The sequence below is a fragment of the Microtus pennsylvanicus genome, chromosome 1 (assembly GCF_037038515.1).
Source record: "Microtus pennsylvanicus isolate mMicPen1 chromosome 1, mMicPen1.hap1, whole genome shotgun sequence".
NCBI classification, from domain to species: Eukaryota; Metazoa; Chordata; class Mammalia; order Rodentia; family Cricetidae; genus Microtus; species Microtus pennsylvanicus.
The window spans coordinates 58276207-58292403 of NC_134579.1; the positions used below are offsets into that span (position 1 = coordinate 58276207).

The following is a 16197-nucleotide window of genomic DNA, read 5'->3' on the forward strand; positions in this document are numbered from 1 at the left end:
CAGAGTTTTACAAATTTTAGTAGTTTTGTGGTATAAAAAATTTTGAACCAGAAGGTTGCAAGTTTTAGAAAATTCCTGAAGTGCTAGTTTGTAGTGGCTAATTTTAATGCTTTCTGAAATATTTGGTTAAAGTTTCCTTGGTGTTTCTTTCGTTTCTGTTTTAATAGGTCAACACAGCTGATGTTACTCAGTTCAGCAAGAGCAATTATGCCGAAGAAAGTGGACAAGGTGTCCCAGAGAATATATTTTCTCAGAAACATAAAGAGCTATCAGTTTTATTAGTGGAAATGAAAGAAGCTCAGGAAGAAATTGCATTTCTTAAGTCACAGCTTCAGGGCAAGAGGCCTGACGGGGACTCTGAGGTCCTGGACCAGAAAGAAGTGAGGCCGATGGAGAGTGAAAGAGCCCTTTCGGTGACAGCGGGGGATGACCCCTCGGTGCTCAGTGAAGAGAGCAGCGTCCCAGGGCCTGAGAGAGAGGAGCAGGCAAGCACTGAAGAGGCAGGATCTCCACATGACACTGCAGGAGAATTGAGCTCCGCAAAGCTGGACGGTGTGGACACGCCCCCCTCCGTACCAGGTCTTTGCCAGTGTCACCAGGATGAACTGGAAAGTCTGAAAACTCAAATTTTGGAGCTGGAGACAAGCCTTCATGAAGCAAAAGAGATTTATGAAAAACATTTAGATGAGAAAGCTAAGGAAATTAGCAGCCTAACCCAGCTAACTGAAGAATTTAAGAAGGATGCAGAGGATGCCCACAGCTTGCTCACTGCTTTGTCTGAGGAAAAAGACCAGCTTCTTTCTCGAGTGGCAGAGCTCGATGTCTTACCTGAACTGAGGGCTCGGGTCCAAGAACTGGAAAGCAGCCTTGCAGAAACAGAAAAGCAAAGAGGTCTGGACTACGAAAGCCAGAAGACTCAGCACAACCTGCTCACAGAACAGATCCACAGCCTCAGCATAGAAGCCAAGTCTAAGGATGTGAAAATTGAAGCTTTACAGAAAGAACTGGATAACGTGCAACTACAATCTTCTCAACAGGGCACACAGATAAAAACCCTGCAAAGCCAGCTGCAGAGGAAGGAGAGTGAGGTGTTAGAGGGGGCAGAACACGTGAAGGACATCGCAGGTAAGATGGAAGGCCTTTCACAGGCTCTTTCACAGAAGGAACTGGAAATAGCCAAAATGGACCAACTCTTACAAGAGAAAAAGAAAGATGTGGAGACACTCCAGCAAACTATCCACGAGAAGGAGCAGCAAGTGACGGAACTCAGCTTCAGTATGACAGAGAAAATGGTTCAGCTTAATGAAGAGAAGTTTTCTCTTGGGGTTGAAATCAAAACTCTGAAGGAGCAGCTCAACTTATTGTCCAGAGCTGAAGAAGCAAAAAAGGAGCAGGCAGGAGAAACTCACGGAGCCGTTTCTAATCACAGTCAGGATGAGGCAAGCCCAGCGGGGTTGATGAGTAAAGAAGGGCTTCAGCAGGAACTGGAGCTTCTGAGGAAAGAGAGCGAGCAGAGGAAGAGGAAGCTCCAGGCAGCACTTGTCCACCGGAAGGAGCTCTTACAAAAAGTCAATACCCTGGAAGAGGAGTTAGCCAACATGAGAGAGGAGTATAAGAAAGAGATGGCACTCAGGGAGAGCGAGAGGAGAGAGCTGGAGAAAGAGGGAGAGAACAAGGGTGACCCAGAAAAATGTGGAACTTCTAAGTGTCGAGAACTAGAAGTTTCTTTGAAACAGACACTATCCGCAAAAGAAGTGGAACTAGAGCGCGTAAAGAAAGACTTGAAGGAAAAGACGGCAGCGGAAGAAGAACTACAGGCTGTGGTCCAACGGATGAATCAGAACTTGCAAGATAAGGCAAAGCAAATAGATTCGCTTCAAACAGAGATCATTGAACAGCAAGCAACTATTCAGAAATTAGCCGTAGACTCCAAGGATGCTGGAGATGGAGACTCGGCAGCACCTGTAAAAGAAGCAGCAGTGAGCAGCCCGCCCAGTGCGGGTGGTGGAGAATACAGGGAGCCAGAACTGGAGAGCAAGATAGCAGCCCTTGAAAAGGAAAAGGACCAACTTCAAAAGAAGCTTCAGGAAGCCTTAGCTTCCCGGAAGGTGATTCTAAAAAAGGCACAAGAGAGAGAGCGACTTCTCAGGGAGGAGCTCAGGAAACAGAAGGACGCTTACAGTCTCCTTCAGGGGCAATTTGATGAGCAGAGTAAGGAAAATGAGACCATTGGGGACCAGCTAAGGCAACTGCAGATTGAAGTGAGGGAGTCTGTGGACAGAACGTTCCCAGGCACTGGCCAGCGAGAACCTGGTCTTCCCACTGAAGGCTTAGAAGAGGTTTCACTTGAAGACGCGGACCAGCAGCCCGTCCAAGCTGCTGCAGAGTCTGACCTACACACAACTCAGCCTGCTCGCCCTGGAGATGCAGGAGCTCTCCAGGCTACCGTTTCTGTTGCCCAGGTTAAGGCCCAGCTGAAAGAAATGGAGGTTGAGAAAGAAGAGCTGGAATTGAAAATTAGTTCTATAACAAGTGAGCTGACACAAAAATCAGAAGAAGTATGTCTGTTACAAGAGCAGATAAGTAAACAGGGTTTAGAAATCCAGAAGTTGAAGGCAGCCTCCCATGAAGCCGAGGCCCACACGGAAAGCCTGCAGCAGGAATTGGAAAGCAGCCAGCTCAAACTTGCTGGCCTGGAACACCTGAAAACATTACAGCTTGAACTAGATGAACTGCAAAAACACATGCAGCAGAAGGAAGAAGAGGTCAGCTACCTGTCTGGACAGCTTAGTGAGAAAGAACAAACCCTCACCAAAGTCCAGGCAGAGATGATGGAACAGGAACATTTGATCAGGGCCCTGCACACACAGCTGGAAATGCAAGCTAAGGAGCATGAGGAGAGGCTAAAGCAGTTCCAGGTGGAACTTTGTGAGCTGAAGCAGAAGTCAGATGAGGGCGAGGAAGAAACTAAAGCAAAGCAGCAGATACAGAGGAAACTGCAGGCTGCTCTCATCTCCCGAAAGGAGGCGCTGAAAGAAAACAAGAATCTGCAGGAGGAATTGTCTTCAGCTAAAGATGCTGTGGCACTCCTGACCAAGTCTCTCGCAGATGTGGAAAGCCAGGTTTCTGTTCAAAATAAAGAGAAAGATGCATTCCTAGAAAAGTTAGCCCTTCTTCAGGAAGAAAGAGACAAACTCATTGTAGAGATGGACAAGTCTTTACTCGAAAACCAGAGCCTCGGTGGCTCTTGTGAAAGCCTGAAACTAGCTCTGGAGGGTGTTACCGAAGAAAAGGAAAAACTGAGGAAGGAACTTGAATCTCTGAGATGCTCTAACATTGCAGAGAGCACCGAGTGGCAAGAGAAGCACAGGGAGCTGCAGAAGGAGCATGAAGTTCTTCTGCAGTCCTACGAGAACGCGAGCAACGAAGTAGAGAGGATCCAGCACGTGGTAGCAAGTGTGAGGCAAGAGAAGCAAGAACTGCAGGGGAAGTTACGAAGCACAGAGACCGACAAAAGGGAGATGGAAAAGCAGCTGCAGGATGCAGAACAGGAAATGGAAGAGATGAAAGAAAAGATGAGAAAGTTTGCTAAATCTAAACAACAGAAGATCCTGGAGCTGGAGGAGGAAAACGACCGGCTTAGAGCAGAGGCTCAGCCTCTAGGAGCAGCCAAGGAAAGCATGGATGCTCTTCTTTCTGCGAATTCCAGCCTGAAGGAGGAACTAGAAAGGGTACAATTAGAGTATAAAACCCTTTCTAAGGAGTTTGATGCTTTAATGGCAGAGAAAAACATTCTGAGTGAAGAGATTCAAGAGCTGAAGCTTCAAGTAGAAGAGAGTGCACTGAAGCAAGCTAGCCTAGAGGCCACTGAGAAATTCGATGAACAAAAGGATGTCGTCACTGAAGAAGAAACACAAGCTCTGGCAGGCAAATCGCAAGAGCAAGATACTCAGAGTGTGAGCGTTAAACTTGAAGATTCGGAAGGTCTTCTTTCAGCAAACAGCGCCAAGTCTGGCACTGGTGAGACTTTGGGCTCCCACGATGACATCAATAACCACCTCCAGCAGCTTTACCAACTCAAGGGAAGAATTGCTGAGTTAGAGATGGAGAAACAGAGTGACAGGGAGCTCAGCCAGACACTAGAAAATGAGAAAAATGCCCTCCTGAGTCAAATCTCGGCAAAGGATGGCGAACTGAAACTACTTGAGGAAGAAGTCACCAAGATAAACACGTTAAACCAGCAAATTCAAGAAGAACTTTCCCGAGTTACCAAGCTGAAAAAGATGGCAGAAGAAGAAAAAGATGACTTAGAGGAAAGGTTAATGAACCAGCTGGCAGAACTTAATGGAAGCATTGGGAATTATTACCAGGATGTTACGGATGCCCAAATAAAAAACGAGCAACTAGAATCTGAGATGCAGAACCTTAAAAAGTGCATGAGTGACTTAGAAGAAGAAAAGCAGCAGTTGGTTAAGGAGAAAACCAAGGTGGAGTCAGAAATACGGAAGGAGTATTTAGAGAAGATACAAGGTGCCCAGAAAGGACCTGGCAATAAAAGCCATGCAAAGGAGCTCCAGGAGCTGCTGAAAGAAAAACAGCTCGAGGTGAAGCAGCTGCAGAAGGACTGCATTAGGTACCAGGAGAGGATCAGCACTCTGGAGAAGACGGTTAAGGCCTTAGAGTTTGTTCAGACTGAATCCCAAAAGGATCTGGACGTGACCAAAGGAAATCTGATGCAAGCAGTTGAACATCGCAGAAAGGCACAAGAGGAACTCTCTAGCTTCAAGGTACTGCTCGATGACACGCAAAGCGAAGCCGCGAGAGTGCTAGCGGACAACCTCCGTCTGAAAAAGGAACTTCAGTCAAACAAAGAAGCCGTCAAGAGCCAGATGAAACAGAAAGATGAAGATCTGGTGCGAAGACTGGAGCAAGCGGAAGAAAAACACCTGGACGAGAAGAAGAACATGCAAGAGAAACTGGATGCTTTGCACAGAGAAAAGGTCCGCATGGAAGACACACTTGCAGAGATCCAGGTCACTCTGTCCCAGAAAGACAAAGCGATGAAACAGCTGCAGGAGAGCCTGGACAGCACTGTGGCTCAGCTCGCAGCCTTTACTAAGAGCATGTCATCCCTCCAGGATGACCGGGACAGGGTGATTGATGAAGCCAAGAAATGGGAGCAGAAGTTTGGTGATGCCATTCAAACCAAAGAAGAAGAGATCAGACTAAAAGAGGAAAATTGCATGGTTCTAAAGGATCAGCTGCGACAAATGACCACCCGTGCAGAAGAATTGAAGATCAGTATCTCCAGGTGAGCAAGAAGCCTTTTTTCCCTCCAGAGATAATTGTGAAGGCAAAACCTTTAAGCTATATTTATTTAATTAGAATTAAACAAGCAATTTTTGTTTTAAATTCCCTTGGAATGTATATCGTCTTTCCCTTCTGACATTTTTAGTCATTTTTGTGACTCATTATAATTTGTATTAGCATAAAATCATTAATATAAAACCACTGATATGTTTTTCCTCCATATCTCTGTTGAGATGACCTAAGTTTCTCTTCATTTTTATATCTGCATTCTTGACAACCTGCCTACGGTTGAGATTTCCACCAGCTTACTCCCAAAGGACTGCTTTGTTGTCCTAAGTGGCCTTGTCCTCTCCACCACAGTTGGCATCAGCTCCACTCTGTATGCCAGTTAGAAATACCATCCTCACACTCTGGAAGATCGCCTTTCGAGTTCAGGAACTGACAGTGCCCCGCCCTCAGGACTCCTCCCCTTTTGTTTCCTCGCTGCTGCCTTTGCCAGGCTTGCAGCTGTAGAGAAGCCAGCCATTGACTTGTCTGGAGAAGGCAGAACGAAACAGTGCGGCTGGGGCTGAGTTCCTTCTCAGTGTCTCAAACTGATCGCAGTTTCCTGATTCAAATCTCTGTCATGTAGCTGTATGCTATTTTCCTGTGTGGTGGATCGTGTTTGTATATGCGTTAGTATGTCATATAGTTAGCTCTCTCCTCTTTCTCCCTCCTTTTCTCCCCCAACCCCTTCTCATAGACTTGAACATGACAAGGAAATCTGGGAGTCCAAGGCCCAGACAGAGCTCCAACATCAACAAAAAGTTTGTGATACCCTGCAGGGGGAAAACAAAGAGCTTATGTCCCAATTAGAAGAGACTCAGCAACTGTATCACAATTCTATGAATGAATTAGCTAAATTGGAGTCAGAACTTAAGAGTCTCAAAGACCAGTCAACTGACTTAAATGACTCTTTAGAAAAATGTAAAGAAGATAAGAAAAATTTGGAAGGAATTATAAAACAGCAAGAAGCTGATATCCAGAATTGTAAATTCAATTATGAACAACTTGAGACTGATCTAAAGGCCTCCAAAGAGCTGACCGGTCGGTTGCAGGATGAAATCAACGTGAAGGAACAGAAGGTTATAAGCCTGCTTTCTGGCAAGGAGGAGGCGATCCAGGCAGCTGTTGCTGAACTGCAGCAGCAACACAATAAAGAGATCAAAAATCTAGAAAATCTGTTGTCCCAGGAGGAAGAGGAGAATGCCGCCTTAGAAGAGGAAAACAAGAAGGCTGTTGAGAAAACCAATCAGCTCATGGAAACACTGGAAAACATCAAGAAAGACAACCTGGAGCAGAGGGCTCAGCTGGATTCCTTTGTTAAGTCCATGTCCTCGCTCCAGGATGACCGAGACCGCATCATAAGTGACTACCAGCAGCTGGAGGATCGACATCTCTCTATAATCTTAGAAAAAGACCAGCTCATCCAAGAAGCTGCTGCTGAGAATAACAAACTGAAGGAAGAAATTCGAGGGCTCAGAAATCACATGGATGACCTCAATTCCGAGAATGCCAAGCTGGATGCCGAACTGATCCAGTACAGGCAAGACCTGAACGAAGTGATATCCATAAAAGACTGTCAGCAAAAACAACTGCTTGAGGCTCAGCTACAGCAAAATAAAGAGCTGAAAAATGAATGTGCAAAACTAGAAGAGAAGCTGAAGGGGTCGGAAGAAGCTAGACAAAGCCTACAACGGTCCTCAGATGCCCTCCAAGGGGAAAAACAAGGCATGTCTACAGAGATTGAGAGCTTGAAGAGACAAGTGGCAGCCTTGCAGGAAGAAGGAACCCTAGGTGCCCAACTGAAAGCAAAAGAAGAAGAGGTTCAAAGGCTAAGTGTGGCGCTCTCCTCTTCCCAGAAGAGAACTGCAGACCTGGAGGAGGAGTTAGTTAGTGTTCAGAAGGAAGCTACCAGGAAGGTCAGTGAAATCGAGGACACACTGAAGAAGGAGCTGAAGCATCTCCATCATGATGCAGGGATAATGCGAAATGAAACAGAAACGGCGGAAGAGAGGGTGGCAGAGCTGGCCAGAGACCTGGTCGAGATGGAACAGAAGCTACTCCTGGTAACCAAAGAGAATAAAGATCTTACCGCGCAGATCCAGTCTTTCGGAAGGTCAATGAGTTCCTTGCAGGACAGCAGAGATCATGCCACTGAGGAGCTTGGTAACCTGAAGAGGAAGTACGAGGCCAGTCTGAAGGAGCTGGCCCAGCTGAAAGAGCATAAGGACGTAAGCAGAGAGAGTGACCTTCTTTCCCAAGCTGCCTTTCCCCTGACCACCGCTGAGGACAGCTCGTCCCGCCTTGAGAAACTTAACCAGCAGCTCATATCCAAAGATAAACAGTTGCTTCACTTGTCTTCGCAACTAGAAGATTCTCACAACAAAATGCAGTCTTTTTCCAAGGCCATGGCCAGTCTCCAGAATGAGAGAGATCACCTGTGGAGTGAGCTGCAGACACTCCGGAAGTCAGAGGAAGGAAAGCAGAGGGCTGCAGCCCCTGCGCCTGCCTCTAGCCCTGTTGAAGTGCAGAGCTTGAAAAAAGCCATGTCTTCGCTGCAGAACGACAGAGATCGATTAGTAAGTGTGTGTTTCAGACCTGTATTTGAGAAGTGTTGAGCCACTCTTAAAATTGATGTTTATTCCCATAGAAAAGGATGACTGTTCCTATTTGTAGCATCTGCGTGTAAAAATCATCATCATTGCTGCACATTCCCCTGATGGTTCGGGTTTTAAGAGAAACAGACACTCTGTTGCTGTTTTCAAACTTGGCTTTCTTTGCACAGACTCTGCATTGGTTGTATCTGTGCAAGCTGCCTTGCACAGCCTGTAAATGGGTCCAGAACTGCACACAGGTTCCTCGGAAGGAAGCACAGGGCCACTCGGTATCTTTTCACAATGGCGGCTGAGCCCTTGACCATCTGCTAGGTCAGAGGAATAAGAACCTAGCTTGTCTTAGAAGTGTTGTTCAAAGCTAAAGGGATTTCTTAAGTAAGTGTCGCTAGGCATGCCAGCACATGCCTGTAACTGCAGCACGCAGGAGGCCAGTGTGAGTTCAAGACAAGGCCGGGCTGTGTAGTGAGACTCTCAAAACCATTTTTTTAAAATCACTATTCAAATGAACTATTGTCCCTCCCTCCCTCCCTCCCTCCCTCCCTCCCTTCCTTCCTTCCATCTTTCCTTTCTACTACTGGAATTGACCCCAAGGCTCATACATGCTAGACAAATCCTTTACCACTGAGCTATATCCCTAACTCGGGTTTACTGTTATCTTTTTATTATTTTCATTTATTATGCTAAACTACCCATGTTGATGTTGAAACTTAGGGGCCTCCTTCCTCAGCTGCCTAAGTAGATTTGATTGCAGATACACAACACCATGCCTGTTTCTGCTGTCTTTTAATTAATTTTTTCCAAAAGTAGAGAAAGGAAGTTGGAGAGATAGCTTGTCTTATACCTGAGTTTGATTCACAGAACCCTTATTAAAAGGCCATACATGGTGGTCTTTGAGGCTTCCTGGCCAGCCAGCCTAGCCTGTGCAGATAAGCGCCAGACCAGTGAGGGACTTTCTCAAAAACAGACAAATAAATGAGCAAACAAGGAAGTGCTTGCTACCCAACGATATAAAGTTTGGATGCTCAGCTCACCATAAAAAAGCCAAGTGTAGTCTTACCTATCTGGGATCCCAGTACCGCACAAAGAAACAGGTTCCTGAAGCCCACTGGCCAGCTAGCCAAGCCACACTGGAGACCTCCAGGTTCAGTGAATGTGCCTCAAATGTCCACCCTTTCACCTTCTGACCCACGAGAAGCTGCTTTACCTTCAGCAGTTCTGACAACAGTGTCCCCATTGCGTAACCTCTCCAGTAGAGGATAAATGTGCTTGTGTACAAGTCATTCCCAAACTCTCCCATTCATGTAACTGCCTGCCCAGGAACCTTTCAAAGGTACACGATTGTCTGGGAGAAGCTTAGGATCCCTCCCTTGATCTGCCAATCAAGACCTGATGATTTGTCCTCATCTTTTCAGCCCTTTACTTGGTCTCTAGCCTGCAGGCCATCAGACCCAGCTCTTCAGCACACAGTGATCGCCCCGAGGACCTTCTACCACATCTTGTTGGCGGGAATGTCTTCCTCATTGCTTCCTTTTGGGGGCCACTCCAGATCTCAGATTCTCTTGCCACACTTCCCAGTTGCTTGCTTCTGTTTTGCCTTCCTACTTCCAAAGTGCTTGTCATCCCGTTTGTCTCTCGTTGCCTGCACACAAGTGCCTATGACATGAGGCCTCCCACCAGCTCTCGGCTTTATCTTTTGACCCCATTTGATATTTTTTTTGTCACCTTGTTGTTTGTTGTTGTTAGTTATGTGTAGTTAGCTATTTTGTCTGCATATGTGTCTGTGTACCACATGCATACCTGGTGTTCTTGGATGTCCTCAGACCGTGGTAACGGTTGTTACCATCATGTGGGTGCTGGAATTGAACCTGGGTTCCTCTGAAAGAGCAGACAGTACTCTTAACCACTGAGCTATCTCTCCAGCCCTCATTCTTAATTTGAAAGTTTTTTTTCTTGTTTTTTTTTTTATGTAATTTTTTTTCTTGTTTCCTGGGTGAATTTTCTAACTAACCTTTCCAAGGATGGTGGTGTTTTGCTTTGTTGTTGTTTAATTCATCTGTGAGTGTATGACGTGCAGGTGCCTGTGGAGGCCAGGAGGGGGCGTTGGAATTGCAGGCAATTTTGAATTGCCCAACATGGGAATTGAACTGGGGTCCTCTGGAAGAGCAGTGAGGGCTCTTAACTGCTGAACTACCTCTCCATCCCCTGTTTTGTTATTGAGACGGGGTCTTATTATATAGCTGAATATATATAATATATATACATTATATATATATTATATATATATAAGCAATAATAAGCTTGCCTAGAGGGTTCGTGTAGTCCAGGCTGCCCCCAAACTCACATCTTCCTGCACCAGTCTTGCAAAGGCCAGGGTTACAGGTGTGTGCCTCCACACCTGACTAGCTGCTTCTTTTGTGAGCTTGTCTTGGTAATTCTTTATTGCTGCTATATGTTGTGGTTGCCAGCATTCTTGCCTGTCTCTCAGCGCCTGTGGTTCCCCCTGCTAATGTGTCAAATTCCCTTCTTTCAGCAGTTGCTTTTTATCCCTGATGTTAGCCTTTCTTTAGACAAGAACAATCCTTGTTTCATATTTACATGAGGAGTAGACTCTAAGAAGCTCATGGGGAGGACTCATGCGTTCACTGCTCATGCGTTCACTGCTGCGTGATCTCGTTGAACTTATTGATAATGGTCCCCAGTGTTGTCTTCAGTTCTGCAAGGTCTGGTCAGATTTTTGAGAGCTCTTTCATCTCCTGTTCAGAAGGAAACCAGCATCACCAAACTGAGTAGGGACCCAGCGGGAGCACTCACAACATGCATCGCCCACCCCTGCTATTTAGAGCCGTGCTCTAACTGACTGGGAGCACTCACAGCGTGCATCGCCCATCACTGCTGTTTAGAGCAGTGCTCTAGCTGGTGGGGAGCACTCACAGCAAGCATCATCAATCTCTGCTGTTTAGAGCAGTGCTCGAGCTGGTGGGGAGCACTCACAGCGGACATTGCCCATCCCTGCTGTTTCAGAGAAACTGCTCTAACCCGTGGGGAGCACCCACAGTGTGCATTTCCCCTCATTGCTATATTAACAGTGCTCTAACTTGGACCGGTGTGTCCTGCTCCAGGGACATGTCCTTTACCTTTTCCAGAGAGTAAAACTAGTTTTTCAGTGCGGGTACCAAAGCATATGGAGCTGAGAATGTGGATGCATTGCTTCTCTAGTCCTTTCCTCAGCTCCCACCTCCCTCCACCCACCTGGTGCTGTTAATCCCCAAGCCCTTTGAAGATTCTGCAGAGTAAGTTCTGTGGGTCCGTGGCTTCTCTACCACCAGTTGAAGGTCCAGCCATCTCAGATGTGTTAAGTCAGTTACCATTACTCATCTGCTTCTCGGCCTCAAGTGTGTGTGGCTGCTGCTTACCCTTGAGGTCTTCCTGCTCTGGTGTTTGGTGCGATATCCCGGTACGATAGCATTAGCGTTTGTGAGTGGTGAAAGGTGTGTGTTGAAGGCTGTTGTCTTCCCCAGGTGTCCTGACATTATTTCTGGATCAAGCTCTTAGTGGGTATTGGGAAAGAGTTTTAAAATAGAGCACAGTTTTGCTCAAGGCGCGTCCATCGTAATATTCATTAATCTTGTGTGTGAGACGCATTGTTTACTTATTTAATTCTCATGTTTGTATGAGGAAAAGTGCTGAATAATCTTCATTTAATAGGTGTGGGAAATAAAGACTTAGACCAACTCTCATCCAAGAAACAGGGCATCCAAGTGTCCTTAACCATAGGGTGTGCACCTTTTTACAATAGTGGACGTCAACTCAGCTTGAGATAAGGCTGGAGTCCAGCTGGGATGTGGCTTAGTGGTAGAGCCCTTGCCTGTGTGCCTGAGTTCTGCCCGAGAATTGAGAAACAAAGGCAAGATAAACAAGTAAACAACAACAGCAGCAACAAAGAAAATGCTGCTGGTGTTTCTGTATAAATACAGAAGCTTATGGCGGGCACATGTGTAAGTGGGAAGCCACTCTTTACATCCCCGTTCACGATAACCTGTAGTTCCCTTAAGTCTGTCTCAGGTCAAAGTCGGAGCTCTGGACCTTAGAGGTGGGGTTATAGGGTAGAAGTGGAGGGAATGGTTAGGCCCTGTAGCCTTGATGGCAGCTCCTTGTCTGTGGCCTGTGGGAAGGTGCTCACAGTCTGTGGTGCCTGTGTGGCAAGAGCGACTGGTCAGTAAGGAATGGGAAGTCACCCTTTGCTCCCTCTGGTTAAAGCTGGAGGAACTGAAGACCCTGCAGCAGCAGTACTTACTGAGGAATCAGGAGGTCACTGAGCTACGGCCACTGAAGGCTCAGCTCCAGGAGTATCAAGAGCAGACAGAAACTGTGCAGAAGATGAAGGAGGAACTTAGGCGGGAAAGCCTGGCCTGGCAGCATGAGCTACATCAGCTCAGGTAGGACTTTTCTTGCATCTGCATTTTGACCCTTTACTATTATTGTATTTTAACATTTTATTTACATTCTTTCCAAAGAATACTTTGGAAAAAGTGAGAGAGCATGTATGTACACTTCACTTAGTTTCCTCCAGTGAAAGCATCCTATGTGACGTGTACCCGTCACACCCAGCATCCTATGTGACATGTACCTGTCACACCCAGCATCCTATGTGACATGTACCCGTCACACCCAGCATCCTATGTGACATGTACCCGTCACACCCAGCATCCTATGTGACGTGTACCCGTCACACCCAGCATCCTATGTGACGTGTACCTGTCACACTCAGCATCCTATGTGACATGTACCCGTCACACCCAGCATCCTATGTGACGTGTACCTGTCACACTCAGCATCCTATGTGACATGTACCCGTCACACCCAGCATCCTATGTGACATGTACCCGTCACACCCAGCATCCTATGTGACATGTACCCGTCACACCCAGCATCCTATGTGACATGTACCTGTCACACCCAGCATCCTATGTGACATGTTACATGCCACACCTAGCATCCTATGTGACATGTACCCGTCACACCCAGCATCCTATGTGACATGTACCTGTCACACCCAGCATCCTATGTGACATGTACCCGTCACACCCAGCATCCTATGTGACGTGTACCCGTCACACCCAGCATCCTATGTGACGTGTACCCGTCACACCCAGCATCCTATGTGACGTGTACCCGTCACACCCAGCATCCTATGTGACGTGTACCCGTCACACCCAGCATCCTATGTGACGTGTACCCGTCACACCCAGCATCCTATGTGACATGTACCCGTCACACCCAGCATCCTATGTGACGTGTACCCGTCACACCCAGCATCCTATGTGACGTGTACCCGTCACACCCAGCATCCTATGTGACATGTACCCGTCACACCCAGCATCCTATGTGACGTGTACCCGTCACACCCAGCATCCTATGTGACATGTACCCGTCACACCCAGCATCCTATGTGACATGTTACCTGTCACACCCAGCATCCTATGTGACATGTTACATGTCACACCCAGCTGCTTTTATGCATAACAAAGAAATAGCTGGTGTTCATTAGAAGCCTCACTCTTTACCAAATTCGGGAAAATAAGTAAATAAAATAACAACTAATGCCTATTACTTGAAATTTAACCTGTGCCAGGCTTTGTGTTTGATGAGTGATGTGTGATGTCTCATTTAATCTTATATAATAGTCCTAAGGAATAACTAGCTTATTCCTACTTTATTGAAGGAACTTGGCAAGACTGGCCTTTCTTGGGACTTGTGCCTAGTATATGCAAGAACCAGAGTTCTAAGTCCTTCAGAGTCAACCCTGGTGTTGATTCTGCATTGGGGGCATGACTCTGGTTTCCAGTACCCTACCTGGTCCTCCATCCACATTCCGTATGTGTTGTTGTACACACTGACTCCCTGGTCTCACCATCCACATCCATATATACTGTTGTACACACTGACTCCCTGGTCCTCCATCCACATCTGTACATACTGTTGTACACACTGACTCCCTGGTCTCACCATCCACATCTGTACATACTGTTGTACACACTGACTCCCTGGTCTCACCATCCACATCTGTACATACTGTTGTACACACTGACTCCCTGGTCCTCCATCCACATCTGTACATACTGTTGTACACACTGACTCCCTGGTCTCACCATCCACATCTGTACATACTGTTGTACACACTGACTCCCTGGTCTCACCATCCACATCTGTACATACTGTTGTACACACTGACTCCCTGGTCTCACCATCCACATCCATATATACTGTTGTACACACTGACTCCCTGGTCCTCCATCCACATCTGTACATACTGTTGTACACACTGACTCCCTGGTCTCACCATCCACATCTGTACATACTGTTGTACACACTGACTCCCTGGTCTCACCATCCACATCTGTACATACTGTTGTACACACTGACTCCCTGGTCTCACCATCCACATCTGTACATACTGTTGTACACACTGACTCCCTGGTCTCACCATCCACATCCATATATACTGTTGTACACACTGACTCCCTGGTCCTCCATCCACATCTGTACATACTGTTGTACACACTGACTCCCTGGTCTCACCATCCACATCTGTACATACTGTTGTACACACTGACTCCCTGGTCTCACCATCCACATCTGTACATACTGTTGTACACACTGACTCCCTGGTCCTCCATCCACATCTGTACATACTGTTGTACACACTGACTCCCTGGTCCTCCATCCACATCTGTACATACTGTTGTACACACTGACTCCCTGGTCCTCCATCCACATCTGTACATACTGTTGTACACACTGACTCCCTGGTCCTCCATCCACATCTGTACATTCTGTTGTACACACTGACTCCCTGGTCCTCCATCCACATCTGTACATACTGTTGTACACACTGACTCCCTGGTCCTCCATCCACATCTGTACATACTGTTGTACACACTGACTCCCTGGTCTCACCATCCACATCCGTACATACTGTTGTACACACTGACTCCCTGGTCTCACCATCCACATCTGTACATACTGTTGTACACACTGACTCCCTGGTCTCACCATCCACATCTGTACATACTGTTGTACACACTGACTCCCTGGTCCTCCATCCACATCTGTACATACTGTTGTACACACTGACTCCCTGGTCCTCCATCCACATCTGTACATACTGTTGTACACACTGACTCCCTGGTCTCACCATCCACATCTGTACATACTGTTGTACACACTGACTCCCTGGTCCTCCATCCACATCTGTACATACTGTTGTACACACTGACTCCCTGGTCCTCCATCCACATCCGTACATACTGTTGTACACACTGACTCCCTGGTCTCACCATCCACATCTGTACATACTGTTGTACACACTGACTCCCTGGTCCTCCATCCACATCTGTACATACTGTTGTACACACTGACTCCCTGGTCCTCCATCCACATCCATACATACTGTTGTACACACTGACTCCCTGGTCTCACCACCCAAATCTGTACATACTGTTGTACACACTGACTCCCTGGTCTCACCACCCAAATCTGTACATACTGTTGTACACACTGACTCCCTGGTCCTCCATCCACATCTGTATATACTGTTGTACACACTGACTCCCTGGTCCTCCATCCACATCTGTACATACTGTTGTACACACTGACTCCCTGGTCCTCCATCCACATACTGACTCCCTCGTCCTCCATCCACATCTGTATATACTGTTGTACACACTGACTCCCTGGTCTCACCATCCACATCTGTACATACTGTTGTACACACTGACTCCCTGGTCCTCCATCCACATCTGTACATACTGTTGTACACACTGACTCCCTGGTCCTCCATCCACATCTGTACATACTGTTGTACACACTGACTCCCTGGTCCTCCATCCACATCTGTACATACTGTTGTACACACTGACTCCCTGGTCTCACCATCCACATCAGTATATACTGTTGTACACACTGACTCCCTGGTCTCGCCATCCACATCAGTACATACTGTTGTACACACTGACTCCCTGGTCCTCCATCCACATCCGTACATACTGTTGTACACACTGACTCCCTGGTCCTCCATCCACATCTGTACATACTGTTGTACACACTGACTCCCTGGTCCTCCATCCACATCCGTACATACTGTTGTACACACTGACTCCCTGGTCCTCCATCCACATCTGTACATACTGTTGTACACACTGACTCCCTGGTCCTCCATCCACATCTGTAC

At 46.9% G+C, this 16197-nt stretch overlaps 1 protein-coding gene across 9 annotated transcripts in view; it reads left to right on the plus strand.

Annotated features, from left to right (window-relative positions):
* Positions 1 to 16197, plus strand: part of Golgb1 (golgin B1) — a 61071-nt gene that overhangs the window by 35236 nt on the left and 9638 nt on the right. For all 9 annotated transcript variants that reach the window (XM_075964936.1, XM_075965000.1, XM_075964965.1 and 6 more), the window contains 3 exons: positions 168 to 5311; positions 6053 to 7931; positions 12225 to 12403. In XM_075964936.1, the coding sequence (XP_075821051.1) occupies positions 168 to 5311; positions 6053 to 7931; positions 12225 to 12403 (7202 nt within the window). The remainder of the gene's footprint in view (positions 1 to 167; positions 5312 to 6052; positions 7932 to 12224; positions 12404 to 16197) is intronic.